General features: G+C 45.6%; 1 protein-coding gene across 1 annotated transcript in view; it reads right to left on the bottom strand.

Annotated features, from left to right (window-relative positions):
- PPEF1 (protein phosphatase with EF-hand domain 1) overlaps nucleotides 1-17,366 on the bottom strand; it is a 185,373-nt gene that overhangs the window by 85,964 nt on the left and 82,043 nt on the right. Inside the window, exons 5-8 of the mRNA XM_063953095.1 lie at nucleotides 16,235-16,349; nucleotides 6,285-6,331; nucleotides 4,059-4,225; nucleotides 1,374-1,410 (exon numbers count right to left, since the gene is read on the bottom strand). Of these exons, the coding sequence (XP_063809165.1) occupies nucleotides 1,374-1,410; nucleotides 4,059-4,225; nucleotides 6,285-6,331; nucleotides 16,235-16,349 (366 nt within the window). The remainder of the gene's footprint in view (nucleotides 1-1,373; nucleotides 1,411-4,058; nucleotides 4,226-6,284; nucleotides 6,332-16,234; nucleotides 16,350-17,366) is intronic.

Here is a 17,366-nt window from a genome sequence, read left to right as displayed (position 1 = left end):
CCCGTGGTCTATATGATGCCATACAATATAGTGTATTCTTGGAGTGAAGTTAACATAGCATTCCTCCCCTGGATTGGCCTTGGTTACACTAGTATTTTGGTATATACATTTTTCTTTTTCTTTTTTTCTATACAGGTTTTTGGTGTGGTAGATCTGTCTTTTCCTGAGATGCTGTGGTGTTTTCATCACATTTTTATTTTAAATTTGATGTATTAAAGTGTTCATCTTATTCAATTATGTGAATGTATTTGATATACTCCATTAGGCTCGTCTGCTTTGGAAAGCAAGCTGCATGTATTTGGAACGCAGCTTGTGTTGTGATAACGCTGATTGGTGGGAGTGCCGGTCAGGTGGCCGTTTGGACTCCTGTACCGGCACCTTGCAGTGTGGTTTCTCTTAAGGGATATTTACTCCGGGCGCACCACCCTTAGCCGTGGACTTCCGGGAGGTGGAGCTGGTGGTCTAGGAAGTACGGCATTAGGTGGAACGCATGCCGTTGTTGTAAGTGGAACGCAGGTAACGGGAATCGGTGGATAAGTCTGATTTTGAGTTGGTAACTTGCTACTGGTATATTGATTGGATTTTATCCATGTGGTGGTATGAATGCAGTCCGGCCATGGTATTGGATGCAGCTATTTGACTGTTTATAAAGTGAGCTTTTTTTAGATTTGAGTACAATGAGGGGTTAATTGTGTTAATTGGTTAACTCTCTGTTTTGTGGGTGGGTCTATGGGGTATATATGTATGTCTTGTTCATTGCATGGATAGCTTGACAAAAGTCCCAGAGAGGACTGGAACGTTGCTGCTACCCTTTGCACTGGTGTTGCTCTGAATAAAATTCAACTACTTTATGAAGACTGGTGAGTGCTCCTAACTTCATTGGATATATATATATATATATATCAATCTCGGGGGTCTGGCACTCCATAGTTAAAAGAAGCAGCATGCACCGGTGCCTTCGCTAAAATAGATGCAGATACTTACTCGGCGGCGCGGCACTCAGCTTTTCTATATGAATGAATGATGCGGACCACAGTCTGCTGATCCAGCAGACTGTGGTCCGCATCATTCATTCATACAGAAAAGCTGAATGCCACGCCGCCGAGATTGTATCTATCTATATATATATACACATATATATATATATATATATAATATGTGTGTGTGCTTTACATTTCCTTTATGTTATGCAAACGTAACTCCAGAGATTGAACATTCTGCAAATGTATAGAGTTGCATAAAACAGCATTTAAGTAATGATGTCACTCTTTTCTTATAAATAATTTTTTAGCATAAAGAATAGTGGCTTACACTACTTCAAAGCAGTGATGCCTACTTTCTAAAAAGGTATTGCTTAAAACGTATAAACTGACCTTGTACTTTTGCATTACTTCTTTTGTGAAGCCATACCTGAGTGAGATAGAAATATACACAATCACGATTTTTTATAGACAACAATCTCTCGCTATTCTCATATTGCTGCATATCTCTTCCTTATCCATCTATTATTATTTAAATGCACTGAGTATCATCCAACAACAGGGAAGTCAGCCCTAGATCTAGCAACCTCTAAATACATTCAGTTTACTGATCTCTTGTTTGCAATGTTCTGACCATACATGCTACTAATATAAATCTATGAAGTCATGTGTAGTTGGAGTGATGTATTTTATAGTGCCTAATTCAGAACTTATCGCTAGGCTGCGTTTTCTCACAACCTGCGATCAGATCTGAACTGCGCATGCGTGTGCACAGCAATGCGCAGGCGCGTTGGACCACAGCAACAGGGATCGCCGGGCAGCGATGGGACGGTGTGAAAAAAGCGATCGCACAGGCGATCGCAAGGAGATTGACAGGAAGAGGGCATTTGTAGGTGGTAACTGAGCGTTTTCTGGGAGTGTTTGGAAAAACACAGGCGTGCTCAAGCGTTTGCAGGGAGGGATCCTGACGTCAATTCCGGTCACCGGACAGGCTGATGTGATCGCAGCGGCTGAGTTAGTCCTGGGCAAAATCTGCTACACATGCGATCGCACACTTGCACAGCTAAAATACACCCCCCCCCAGTAGGCGGCGACTATCCGACCACAGAGCTGCAAAAATCGCTGCCCAGCGATCAGATCTGAATTACCTCCATAGTTTCCTTATAGCACCGGTATCCCCATAGACATGTAAACCATGTCTCCTAAACATGGCAGAAGATACCAGCAAATATTTGCATCACTTCTGTGCAATGGAACCACTGTGTTATAAACATGCTTTTTGTATCCATTTGTTCACTTTTTAGATGCTGATATTAATGAGTAATACCCCTTTCACACCAAATCCTAGGTCTGAGCTGGAATTTGGAATACAGTTCCATTCCTGGTCATATCCAGGACAGACACTGACTCGGGTTATTCCTGGGTTTGCTCCATTTACACCTGCATACGGGTGTAGTGGAACTATTCTGCCGTTGCTTGGCAATGACATCATCTCCAAGCGTCGGGAATATGGCCCTCACTTTGCTGTAAACAAGACCTAGGTCGGATGACCCAGGTTACCCGTTCACACTGCCCCTTAACCCGGGTTTGGTTCCTGGGTCACTGGACGCAGGTTTTTTTTTGGGGGGGACCCTTTTAACACCAAGCTGTGACTCAAGTTAACCCAATAATCAACAAGGCTGCCATCAGAAATTGTGGGGCCTGGGACGGACAAAATAGGCAGCCATAACACCCCCCCCCCCATCCCCCACAAACACACAAACACAAAAAAGAAATAAATAATTAAAACAATTATATATATATATATATATATATTTATTCCTGTGCACATACTCTGAGCAACACTATATTAAGCTCCACAAAGTAATGCCCCTTGCACCATAATAAGACCCCAAATGCAGTCCCCACACTAATGCCCCTGACACCATATTATGTCCACACAGTAATGCTCCTGTCACTATATTATGCCCCAGTATCTGCTCTCAGTGGTTCTGCTTGTTCTCAGGGTTTCTGCTCATTGTCAGGGGTTTTGCTCGTGGTCAGGTGAACTCCCCCTTCCCGCCCGGGAACCCCCACCTCCCGGGCCGCTGCCGCCACGGGTCCGCCGTCCCTGCTCCTTTCAACCTTTTGAAAATGTCTCACCCAAAATGGCTACCGCCTCCTTTAACATTTATAATAACTGCCTCCTCAGAGGTGGCAGCCATTTTGGGAGGGACATTTTTAATACTTAGAGCAAGGGCCCTCTCAGTAGCGGGCAGCGGCTGACGGTAGGGCGGCATGTGGTCCGGGCCCTCCACTCTCGGTCAAAGCAGCAGGGCCTGGGATAGTTTTGCATCCCCCTGATGGAGGCCCTGGTCAACTGGGTCAAAGTGGCATTGTAAAAGGGGTATAACCAGTGGTGGATTTTGCATATGGGCTGGAGGACTGCAGCCCCCATAGGTAGAATCTGCCACTTCAGCACAGAGTCTGTGAAGCCAGATGCAGTCGTGAGAAGTCCTACCTGCCAGTCAGAGACACTACAGGCAGTCCCATTAGGAGGTGTTTCCACCCTCCGAGACTGCCAGACCAGGCTGCGATTAGCAGAGAGCTGGCTTCCTGTAGGAAGCCACTCTCTGCCTTTTGGGCAGCCCTAGCTGGCTTCTACGGACTGCAGCCGATGCAGTCCATAGAAGCCAGGGGTTTGCGCATGTGCAGTACTGTCAGTGCTACTGCGCATGCGCCGGTCCCGGCATCTGTGAACTACTGTACATTGCACAGATGCAGGGACCCAGCCGGTGGCTGGGACTAGGGATCCGGCGGTAGGGACAAGGGAGGAGGGACCCAGCAGCATGATCAGCGGCAGCCCCCCTCCTCCACCAAGGTGGGAGCCGCCGCTGGATATAATTGACTTTGCCCTCCTCATAACCCCTCCTGAAAATAGTTTTCTAGCCAAAATGACTTTACTAATAATGACAATATTAAATGTACAGTATTGTGTTAGCATTGCTTTCTGCAGCAATCTTTAGGCAAATAAAAAAGTTTCCAGACTGCCTATTTTCTTGCTGTGTTAATCACCTATATGCCCTATGAAAACGGTACCTCAGATTCATGATTGGGTCCTCATGGTTGCCTCTATTCAAGTGTAGATTATTAGGATAGACGAGGAGGAATGCAAAGAGGATTATTAGTATTTCTATAGAATTCTTCCCTCTGTCTACAAAGTCTCCATTAAAAAGGTAAGTGTTCTCTGGTGAGGGGAGACCATTCTGCAGAACATAAGGAACAAAACATAGCAGGTGATACTGTAAACTAAACTAAAGCATTACAGAAATGTGCAAAAGTCCAGTAATCTTGATACATTTTATGGATAATACTTTTATATGTATGATCTGTGTGCGTCCTTCTGTTCAGGGTTTATAATAAAGCCTTTACTTAGTGTTTTAAACATCTTAGTGATATTTGGTGGACCCCTTTCTTTGAAAGTAAAGCATTCATAACCATAACCAGAAATAACGACACTGAGACTTGAATTTGGCAGAAAATTGCTAGCTATTTATTTGTCCCTAACCATTAGGAAACCTGTAATAAAAGAGATTAATTTAATATGCCGCTCCATCTGGCATATGGTGGCGGCCCAAAAGAACGGCTCCTTACTCTAAATTAACTTAAATAACTCGATCCTATAAATTTACTAAAAGCTTACCATAAACCGGTAATAGGTGACAACTCAACCCCCACAGTGACTACCCACCGCTCCTGGGTGCCCTGCCGCTGCCTTCCCGGATGGGTGGTCAAGCGGCCATAAGTCGATGGAGGTGAGTGCACCTAAACCACACCAAACTGTAAAACACTACAGTTTTCTCTACCATACGAAACTGCCGTTCTTTTCCGCCAATAAATAGCCAACGATAAAACAGCCAACAACTTAGAGCCACAGCACCACGTGCCACCATTTCCAACTACCAGGGCGGGTGGGTGGGAAACCGAGTCACCAAGAGACTTAAAATGGCTTCGCCTTCCCTATATATATCAAGCCCTCCCCTTCAAGGCTGTACTTTCCTAACAGCTAGGTCCACCCCTCCCCAGATGTTTAACTCTTTTCTCTCCTATGCAGTCAATACTCTCTTCTTTTAATGACAGTGACTCACTGACCAAGTGTAATCTAAGCGGAGCGGGAAATGGTAGGGGTGAGAAAGGTTGGTTATATCTTCTGTGTAATCTCCAATTCCCCTCATAAATGTTCAGCAATTTGGTCTCCCTGGCTTGATCATTATTGAGCATCCTCTCCCTTCTCTAATGGCCTCTGAGCAGATCTGATTGTTTGGTGCTCAATGCTCCCCGCCCTCAAATGGCTGCAGAATGTCATTCCCCTTATGGCTGCAGCCACACTGTGGTGGTCATTCCGAGTTGATCGCTCGCTAGCAGTTTTTAGCAGCCGTACAAACGATATGCTGCCGCCCACTGGGAGTGTATTTTAGCTTAGCAGAAGTGCCAACGAAGGGATCGCAGAGCGGCTACAAAATATTTTTGTGCAGTTTCAGAGTAGCTCAATACCTACTCAGCGATTGCGATCACTTCAGACCATTCAGTTCCTGATTTGACGTCACAAACACGCCCTGCGTTCGCCCAGCCACGCCTGAGTTTTTCCTGGCACGCCTGCGTTTTTACAAACACTCCCTGAAAACGGTCAGTTGACACCCAGAAACGCCATCTTCCTGTCAATCACTCTGCGGCTGCCTGTGCGACTGAAAAGCCTTGCAAGACCCTGTGTAAAACTACATCGTTCGTTGTAATAGAACATCGCTCGTGCGCATTGCACCACATACGCATGCGCAGAAGTGCAGTTTTTTTGCCTCATCGCTGCACAGCGAACTAATGCAGCTAGCGAACAACTCGGAATGACCACCTGTGTCTGACGATGCAGGACCCGATTTGCACATGCACCATTCAACAACTATCAGACTTTAAACCTTCGGGTTTGCATACATGTCTGAATTAAGTGATTAGTGATTTTACTTTACTGTGCACAAGGACAAACATGCTTTTGAGTTTATCCTCTTTGTAAACACTAAAGAAAATATGTACTGTAACTGTTCTTATAATTTAATAAATTGCTTCAAATGTGAATACTAATTTATTGAATGTTATATTTTGCAAAATTACCCCAAATGTATTACAAATTTGACTTAATTGAACTTTACTAAACAATTTATGAACAAAATATCTCTGAAATATAAATTCAAATGAAGTTATTTGGACTATAAAATCTAATAGAGGTATCCTCAGCACATATAAGAGCAAGCATTCGTAAGCAAGCATATTTACCTTATAGAATATCAGCAACAGATCATCCAATTTTCCATGAAGATCACCTGGCAAAAACAATATTGTAAAATATACTCCCCTTTCTGTAATACAATTTTGTTAAAGACTAACTACTGTAGTTCTAATAACTGTAATTATTTACTATGAAATATTGTTGAAATATTGCTTATTCATGTGTATACTTAAAGACAAACTGCAGCATAAACTGTTTACATATACGCATTGGCATTTCTATATGAGTGCAATGTGTCCAGTGGGGCCCACACTGCACACACTGCACCCATATTTTATTACTTACCTTTCCAGCGACCCGCGTCTAAGCTGCAGCAGCTGTAGAAAAAAATTCACCGGTAAAATGGCTGCAGTGCATGCGCGGTAGTGATTAGCTATGTTTTGGAGACCTGCGCATGCCCTATTGACCCTGGGTCTACAGTATCATAGAACAACCATTTGGGTGCTCTGATGTATTTATTAGAACACAGCACACACATTTTTACTCTATGATACTGTAGACCCAGGGTTAATTGGAGATTCAGAGTCTGCTCACTGAAAGCTGGCTCCTCTAAGTCTGATTGTGATCAGCTCCATGCTGACTTTTTCATCTGGAAGTTTCCTACAGCTCAGAAGCCCAGGACCTGGGAGTGCCCTTGGTGCCAGCCTTGTGCCCTTTGCAGATATCTGCATGTAGATGAGGGAGCCAGGCGTGCAGCCAACTTGTTGCAGCGGTGGCAGCAGCGGCTGCTGGGCGGAACAGGAGAGGCCGAGCACTGGAGGGAGGGCCAGAGCAGTCTGAAGTAACAGACAATTCGACTGATTTTCAGACTCCTTAGATCACTGACTAATACCCCTTTTCCACTAGCTGTTTTACCCGTGTTTTTGCACGGGGGCGCGCATCGACACGGATTTTTAGTAGGTGGAAACGGGTCAACACGGGTTGAGTGACCCAGGAATCCAACCTGGCTATTTACCTGGGTAGAACACGGTAATGACACGGATAGCGGTGCAGTGGAAACGGTCATTACACGTGTTTTCAGACCCGAGTAACGCTCTGAGACGCTGATAGGCTGCTTCTGGGGCACTGGAAGATGATGTCATCCCTGGGAGACACGCTGGGCACATGCAGGCACCGCAGCAGCAAACAACACTACGCTGGGCACATGCAGGCATTGAGGCAGCTTGCAAACAAAACACTCTGAAGTCGCGCTGGGTACATACAGATATTTTTATTGCAGCAGCTTCCAAACAAACAGACAATATACAGCAGCAGAAGCTCCAGCACAGCAACATGGCTAGCCATACCTGGTCAGACACAGAGATCAAAGAGCTGCTTAATATTCGGGGAGAGGAAGAAATAAGAAGGCAGGTGACTGGAACAGTTAAGGATGCTATCGTCTACAAGAACATATCCCTTATGCTGGCAGAAAGGGGCATCCAAAAAACCCAGCAACAAGTCGTTAACAAATTGAAGGCACTACGCAGACAATTCACCAAAGTACACGACCATAACCGCAAGAAAAGTGGTGCTGGGCGTATGGAATGGCCATATTATGACCTATGCTATAGTGTCTTCGGCAAAACTGCGATAACAAATCCCATAGCACTATCGTCATCCAGCTCTGCCAGTCGCCAGATGTCAGTCGACGAGGACTGTGACGAAACACAGCACAGCCTTCCCAGCTCACAATGCAGCCCATCATCCCCGCTGCTTATATCGGACAGCAGTTTCGAAGACTCGACCGTCAATGATGATTCCATCAGTGCCACTATTGAGGACGTACCACAGTCTCAAGCGGAGACGTCGCAACCCCCCAAGACCACGACTTTGCGCTCAAATAGTAAGTATTACCATTACAAATACAGTTGCAGCAGTCCCTATATGTAAAGGCATGGTAATGTTGCAGAGTATAGCTAGTGTGCAGGTGGGAGAAGGCCACAAACACGTATATGCTACCACTGCTATTTTTTAATAGAATCATGGTAATGTTGCAGAGTATAGCTAGTGTGCAGGTGGGAGAAGGCCACAAACACGTATATGCTACCACTGCTATTTTTATATTGTTGCTTACATTCTGTTTCATCTCCTTCACAGTCTACAACGTTCCATAACGGAAAAAGAAACTGAACAAAACAGAACAAACGGTCAAAGCAATGAAGTCCATTATCGTGGATCACCTGCGTGAGGCAGATAGTGAGCTCAATGCCCAGGAAGATGCACGGCTTGAGAGATTTCTTGCGTCAGAAAAAGAAATGCATCAAACTTTTATGAGTCAGTTAATGACCATGCATGATAGGCAGATGACATTTTTTGAACGCACGTTTGCACGTACCATAGGGAATACCACACAAACACAACAGCAAGACACAGCCTACCCACAGCACCCATATGGTCCATACAACTATGAGCCTCCCTCAAATCCCCCAACACAAATCCCGCAATCCTCAGAATTTCGGGTATATAGACAACTGCCTTAGAGCAGCGGGTTATAAAACAATGTTTGTGTTTTAAGGTTCTGTTTGCACTGTATCCTCAACCCTGATACCTACAAATGCAAACATTATTTTGATTTTACAGAGTGCCCTGTTGGCACTTTAAACTTTTATATTGTTACCTCAGAAAATGGGCAGTGGGATCCAGATATTGGGGCTACCTTTTTATATTGTTACCTCAGAAAATGTGCGGCAGTGTGATCCAAATATTGGGGGTAACCCGATACCTGCCAAACCAAACATTAGGGGTTTTTTTTTACAGAGTGCCCTGTTTGCACTTTACTCTTTTACCTCAGGGCAGGTGTCTTCACTATGTGGCCCTCTAGCTGTTGTGGAAACACATAGCAACACATGCTGGTACATGTTGTTCCACAACAGCTGGAGGGACACATGTTGAAGACCCCTTGAGTTATGTGGAATTTTACAGTGACATGTTTGCACTTAAATATTTTATATTGTTACCTCAGAAAATGTGCGGCAGTGTGATCCAAATATTGGGGGTAACCCGATAGCTGCCAAACCAAACATTAGGGGTTTTTTTTTTACAGAGTGCCCTGTTTGCACTTTACTTTTTTACCTCAGGGCAGGTGTCTTCACCATGTGGCCCTCTAGCTGTTGTGGAAACACATAGCAACACATGCTGGTACATGTTGTTCCACAACACCTTGAGGGACACATGTTGAAGACCCCTTGCGTTATGTGGAATTTTACAGTGACATGTTTGCACTTAAATATTTTATATTGTTACCTCAGAAAATGTGTGCCAACTGTTTAAAAGAAAAATATAATAACAACTTTTGAACCAAATTTTTATAACTGAAAAACGAAATAAACAAAAATTGTTTGCACACAAAAACTTGTCTGTCTTCTCTACTGCAACATTGTTTAAAGATTAGCTGCAATGGTGGCCCTTATGCACTCGCTGGCAGCGTCATGCCCCCCCACCAAGCCTGATGCATCATGTACAGCGACCCCCGCCCCATGATCATGTATATTCCACTCGGGGAGAAAGTTTTCCTTTTGAATCTCACATATGTTATGGAGAATGCAGCAGGCCGCTACTATATCTGCCATTATTTTCAAGTCCACATCATTCCTCTTCATGAGGCAGCGCCAGCGTCCTTTTAAACGCCCAAACGCATTCTCCACTGCCATACGGCCGAACTTAGGGCATGGGTATATGATGTCTGTTCGGGGGATAAGTGAACATGCTGGGTGTAGCCCTTCATTAGCCAGCGCTGTAATGGGTATGCTGCATCACCAATGAGATGGACCGGGATGTCCACACCATGTACGATCACCGATTTCTGTTAATAAAACATTAATATTATTACAGGGGTAAAACTTGACTATTGGTTTATGGGCGAACATTTCAGTTTAAGTAGTAAATAATCTTACCTCTCGAGGGAAAAGCCATCCACCAAGCTTGTCCTCAGCAATACTGTAAAGATCGGAGTTGGCGAGAACCCTTGCATCATGTGACCGTCCGGGCCACCCTATGAAGACATCTGTGAAACTAAAAATAAAGGTTTATGCATTATCACAAAACAGGCCAAGCCTATTTCAAACACATTAGTGAAACAGTGCTTACCAGTATTTGTGGTCCACTACCGCTTGCAGAACAATGGAATGCCAACCCTTACGATTGTAATAGTCTGCTGGGTTGTCACGGGGGGCGATGATGGGGATGTGGGTCCCATCTATGGCACCAGCACACTGTGGGTAGCCACGCTTCTTAAACCCTTTTATAGTCTCATCTAGCCGCTGTCCTTGTGGCAAGGAAATAAAGCGATGGTACATGGTATCCAGCAATGCCCGCGTGACCTGGTAGACAATCTTGCAGACCGTGCCAATCCCTACTCCAAATAAACTGGAAACTGTGCGATACTCTCCAGGGGTAGCATACCACCAGAGAGCAATCGCTAATCTCCTGGCTGGCTCAATGGGCTTACGGAACCTGGTGGTCTGCATGGTTATTGCGGGGGACAGTAGTTCCAAAACATACTCGAATGTAGCGCGAGACATCCTGAAGTTTGCCATCCACTGCTCCTCCTGATATGCTAGAATAGTCTGCATGAATGCTTCCCCATGTCTGCGATCTCTCATCCACATTCTTCGGCTTGGTGTACAGTTCATTGTTATGAGAGAAATAACAACAGTGGATGATATACGCGCTCTCCTCCTTTTCAAATATTTGCGTCGATAGGTAGCCCTCTCTGCAAAGAATTGAGCTCTCCTTCTCCAGCTCTGCAGTAGGTGGCACAAGGTGAAAAGCTGCATCAAGCTGTCTGTAGCAGAAAGCAGCAGTAAACTGCAAACAGTCTGCGACTCCATGCTAGACACAGCTACTGCACCGGCGTCCATTGCTGCAATGCTGTGAGCAGGCCCCACCCCTCTGTTTTGGGCCTTTTGATGACATCATCTTGATGAGACAGTAAAAAGTCCATTTGTAATGACAGCAATAGGCTTTTACAGAGCTTACCCGGGTTAGGTGGAAACAGATCAGACACGGGAATAACCCGTGTCGAAGTGTAGTGGAAACGGGGGAGCCGACACGGGTTGTAGCCGTGTTAAACATCCCGGATCGGACACGGTACGTAGGTGGAAAAGGGGTATAAGGGTGTGTACACACGGTGAGATTCTTGCTATGCCCGATTTTCACTTGCGATTTCCCTTGAACTCCCCGGAGCCCAGCACCACCGATTTTTGTCTAACTTTTATTGAGATATGGATGATGTGTGCTTAAGATTTTGGCTTATGTGAGATTTTGGCTTATGTGAGATGTCATTGACATGTGAGATGAACTAGATCAGAGGTTCTCAAACTCGGTCCTCGGGGGCCCACACAGTGCATGTTTTGCAGGTCTCCTCACAGAATCGCAAGTGAAATAATTAGCTCCACCTGTGAACCTTTTAAAATGTGTCAGTGAGTAATTAATACACCTGTGCACCTGCTGGGTTACCTGCAAAACATGCACTGTGTGTGGTCCTGAGGACCGAGTTTGAGAGCCTCTGAACTAGATAGTACACCGATCTAGCAAGGATTGACTTGCCTGCACAGTCTATCGTTTCTTGTGATGCTGACCTGGCGAGACCGCGCATCGGCATCGAATCGGGATCACAAGGTGACTTTCACCTTGCGATCTGCACTAACTTTTCTTGCAATTTTGACTATATAGTCAAAATCAAAAGAAAATATCTCACCGTGTGTACACATAAGAGTTCAGAGGAGTCATCAGCATGACGGTCAACAACATGAAGTGGCCCATGCTGAAATGTTTGCGACCCACTTTGGGGCACTGGCGTATCTATAATGGGTGCAGTGTGTGCGGTGCACACGGGCCCTTGGGTCCAGAGGGGGCCCACACCGCACACACCACCCATTTCTTCTATACTTACCTTTCCAGCATCCATCGGCGACTGTGTGTGGGCCCCCTCCTCTCCTGTAGCCATCACCGCCGCTGCTAGCACACAGTGCTAGAGACTCTGGCACAGTGCCAGAGTCTACAGCGCATGCGCATGACTCCGTAAAAATGGCGCGGCGGCCATTTTTCGGTGTCCTGCGCATGCGCTGTAGACTCTGGCACTGTGCCAGAGTCTCAGCGCTGAGAGCGCTTGCAGCGGCGGTGACGGCTACAGGAGAGGAGGGGGCCCACACAAGGAGTCTGCACATGGGTCCCCTCCTCTCTAGAAACGCTGCTGCTTTGGGGTCATGCTAAATTTTAGGCAGGTGTGGGAATAATGCTGCAAAGTAAGAATGCTTTCTAAAATATAAGTGTTAATAGTTTGATCAGTTCTGAAAATGCAAAGTGAATGAGCAGAAGAGAAATCTTAATAAAATCAATATTTGGATGACCACCCTTTGCCTTTAAAGCAGCATCAGTTCTTCTAGGTACACTTGCACAGAGTTTTTGAAGGAACTCTGCAGGGAAGTTGTTCCAAATTTACTGTAATTCATTACATTTTAATTGAAAAAAAAAAAAATCACTGATGTCTCTTACTGTTTCCATTGAGCCTTATTCTCTGTCAAGATGATTCCCCTATCATGCTGACAGACTGTGACACTGACACAGAAGAGAAGAACTGCGCTGCACTGGTTACATGGCATGTTCAGTGGTGTGAATCAGATTGGCAATAAAGATCCAATCTGTAGTGGGAGGACCCTCTCAGCCCTGTTTGACCATCTGCCCCCTAAAAATGTGTATATTTTAAGGAAATTCTAGCCCAGCAAGTAGGTTAATAAAGGAACCCAATTACTTTCCATTCATCCTTATTTGCACAGTAATGTTCCTGCTAAATCAGTTGTAAATGAATAAATAATATATACTGTAGATATATATATATATATTGTGCGCAATAAACTGCACTAATTTGAAATAAGCCCTGGAGTACCGTGTGTGTTGACTCACCTTGCAAGGTTTAATCATCACAGTGTTGCATTCTTACTGCAAAGGCACCTAGGTTGTTTTAAAAATTGTGCAAGAAATGGGAAAACTGAATTCTCCAGTAAGGTATGGGTAAGGTGGGCTATCTTTTAGGGTATGTTCTGAACATAGGCGCCATCTTGAAATCGGACATCTTGAATCTAAATCAGTTTTTTCGAATGGAAAGGGAATCGTATAACATGTCAAACAACATCAGAATTTGCTGACAAGTTTATTGCTCCAAACAGATTAGAAATAGCAGTTATGGTTTAAAAATTGCAACACTTTTTTGTTGCCGGTAACTGAAGATGGCTTTGAAAAAAGAGGAGAGAATTGAGGTCATTTTGATGTCTGGAGAACGAAGTTTCCGTGTAATAGCTACAGATTTTAACAACCGGCACCCAGAAAGACCTCCAATTTTACATAGCTGGATCTTGAATGGATGCCATCGATGGGCATGAAGGATTCATAAGATCAATGACTGGCTGATTCCACATTCTGCTGACAAACGTTGTGGGCTCTTCACGAAGGATGTCAAAACCATTGTTGAGGTTGTCTCGTCAGTAGCACTTTTTGGACGACCACTCCGTGACTTGTCAGAAACAGTCCCAGTTTTCCAGAATTTGGAATTTAGGCACCTGACAGTGTTAAGTGAAATTGTGGGTCTTTCTAGATGCCGGTTGTTAAAATCTGCAGCTATGACCCAGAAACTTCCATCTCCTATCTGTGTTATCACCAGCAACTAAATGACCCCTCAATCTGGGGGCTGGGTGGAGGAAAACAAGGAAAGTGAAGGGGAGGTGTGCAAAAAAGTGAGAGCCGGAAGAAAAAAGGAGTCCATGATGGGGAGATGTGAAGCAGACAGCCAGAGAAAGTTACATGATGTGTGAAAGCCTGATATAGGAAACAAGAATGAAAGGCAAGCAGCAAATGGGAAAAACAGTGTCCAAAGAGACAGAGGTGACTGAGACTTGTACAGCCAGACCAAGCATTTCAGTGGAAAGGAAAACTCCAAGTCATCCCAGATTGCCTTGAAGAAGGAGAAGCCTGATAGATGCACTGATTTGGTGAGAGACATCCATTTCTTCTATGCATTCACCAGCCTGTGCTAGACATTGTCTGTAATACATATATAAGCGCTGCAACAATACCATTGAAATAAAGAGCTTATTGACTTATTCACCCTATCCTATGAACATGGTTTGACTCCATTTCCTGTCCTTGGACAGAACTAAGTATTTATTACCCCTTTTAGACTTTATTACCCTGAGGAATGTTCAGTGTTAAACTATGCAAAGACTAATGTTGCACTGCCACCAGGTGGACAATTTATAAAATCACATGGACTTGTGTTAAACACAAAGATGACATTGGTTTCTGGACTTGAACAAAACCATACTGAGAGTGTATAGAAGTAGAAATATTTGACAACTGTTAAGTAGGCATTAGTGATTCCTGTGTTTGATATGATTTGAGAAATGCTTGCCATATGTTCCTTCAGTTGAAGTGACCCATACTAGCCTGTATTCAGAGTCTCAAGTAATAAATGCAAAAACCCATTTGCATACATTCTGTCTGCCACTTGTTCTCTATAGGTCCTCTGCAGAGGCGTCACGGTGTGTAGAGACACCCGGCGTGCACCCTTAATATGCCAGATTGCTGCTAAAAGGGGCGTGGTCGTAAAATAAATGGACGTGGCCTTACCGGTCATCACTCCGGGGGCGTGCCCAGCATCTCCGGAGATGCAGGGCTTTACTGGGCTGCCCCCGGAGACTGTTTGCAGAGCTGTCGGCTCCTCTTCTAGGACAGGAACCGGGTGCTGCAGCAGAATTTCACACTGCAGCACCTGGCTCCTGTCATTGTGGGCAGGGCCGTCTTTGCGTATGGGCTCAGTGGGCTCTTGCCCAAGGGCCCCAGGAGTATAAGGGCCCTAGACTGATAGCTGAGGGTCCCCTCTTTCCAGGGGTACCAGATTTTTGAAAATCGACCTTGGGGAACCGGAGATATCCAACGTGAAAGCAGTGGTCCCCATCCGAGCCTGTTAATTGCTCTTCCCAGCCAGATATCTCAGGTTCTGTCTGACATAGAGTTTTTCTGAGGGTATAATCCAAAATCTGAGACTCTCCCCTTTTGCTTGACACTGTCAGCTTGTCGCTACTGTGCCCAGAACCAGAGATATCAGCCTTCCAGCAGCTGGTCCCTGCTCCAGCTCCACACGCCTGGTATACAGTTTTATATATTCATTGGAGGATTGCTCTGGCTCCTGACCTCTGATCCCCAAGTCCCCAGAACCTTCTGAATGGTGGGACTCTCTAGTTTTTTATCCCATTCAAAGCTAAGAAATATATTTTCAGGAACTTGAGATATCTGCAGTCAAGCAAGCTGCCCTCCCACCAGAAAATTATGAATATTAAGCCCACTCCATTAGCCACCCCTCTATTAAACACCCCCAGCCACCCCGGAAGTCATGTACCAGGGCGCCTTCATTCAGCCCAATGCCCCCTTCTACAGTTTAGTGTTCTCCCTCCCACCCCATCTGTGCAGTAAAGGAGCAAATTACTGCTCCAGGTCCTACATGCTGAGCGGAAGATAGAACACCCCCTACCACCCACGGGACATTAAAGCTACCGCTGATAGCACCCCCCCCCACCCCTACCGCTGGAGGACGGGTAGGGGGCCCAATGCATTGCTGTGCCCAGGGGCCTACACTGTTGTTAAGACGGCCCTGATTGTGGAGGAGATTGGTGTCACCCCTTCTAGGCGTCACACCCGGGTGCAGGCAGCACCCCCCACACCCGGCTTGTGACGCCACTGGTCCTCTGGGGGTTGCCCTCATCTCTCTGCCGAAACGTCCACAGGAGTGACATCCGGAGCTCTTCAGGAGGCTGGGACAGACAACGGCGGGAAGGTACAGGTATGAAACGTACACCTGCAATCACCCGACTACTAGTGAATTATCACACATACATTACCCTGCAACATACCTAGATAAGAGCCTAGGTGGAGTAACTACTTCTGACACAAGGGGATTGCTACTCACCACATATGGTTATCTGCTTAGAGTATGATGTTGTTAAATGTACAACATTTGGCACTTGTCTCAAGAAAGTCTTGGCTTCATGGAACAGCTGAAGGACATACCGGACATGAAGTTGCTGAAATAAGGACAGTGTTAGGAACAAGGTATTGTGTACATACTGTATGTATACAATGGAGAGTTACCACTTAATTTATTACAATCAGTTTCTATCTATCATTTTATAGAATGTACAAATCATACTTGCCTACTCTCCCGGAATGTCCGGGAGGCTCCCGAAAATCGGGTGACCCTCCCGACCCCCGGAAGAGCAGGCAAGTCTCCCGATTTGAGGGGTCCACCCTGCCCGTCCGCCCACTTTGTGTGTAAAGTGGGCAGTCCGGGCAGTCGTTGACGCGATTCTTGCTGAATCGCGTCATCATAGCCACGCCCCCTGCAGTGTAATGCCGATGATCGCGGCGTTACAGAGCGGGGGCGTGGCTTATAGGAGGTGTCACCTTAACCCTGCCCCGTCCTTGCTCCGCCCCCATCCCACCTCTGGCCCACCCCCTCCTTACGTCATAGCGCTCCCCGGCCCGCCTGTTGAGCTGACCTGGCTGCTCTCTCCCGCAGAGAGCATCCAGAATGTCGGTAAGTATGGTACAAATGCTTCCTCTAAGCTGATTGGTTGCTATGGGCAACTTTTACACTGGTCCACTTCAATCTATTCACTGCTTGATACATTAACCTCTAAATTATTTAAAATCTGCATTCAACAATATAAGGACATTACAGCTATTTTCTTCTTGCATTGTGTCAGAAAATAGGCCTGTAAGGAGCGCAGTAACTAAGCTAGCATGGTAGTAGGAGCAACCAGAGGCATAACTAGGGTTGATGGCGCCCAGGGTACAATAAAAAATGGTGACACCTCTCCCCCAGCTGACTAGCCTCCCATCCCCCTGCCACATATAGTACCCAGAACATCCCATAAGGATGCAGAGCAATTGACATCCTGCGAAATCCCTTACATACAGACCAAGGAACCTCCAGTCAGGTAGGACAAAGAGACGCATGGGACAGGTAGAGAAAGTGACACCTGAGGCAGAGAGAGTAAGACCTGGGGTAGAGAGAGAGAGAGATGCGGCAGAGAGAGGGG

This window comes from Pseudophryne corroboree, chromosome 2, assembly GCF_028390025.1.
Source record: "Pseudophryne corroboree isolate aPseCor3 chromosome 2, aPseCor3.hap2, whole genome shotgun sequence".
NCBI classification, from domain to species: domain Eukaryota; kingdom Metazoa; phylum Chordata; class Amphibia; order Anura; family Myobatrachidae; genus Pseudophryne; species Pseudophryne corroboree.
This window is presented reverse-complemented; position numbering and strand designations above follow the sequence as displayed.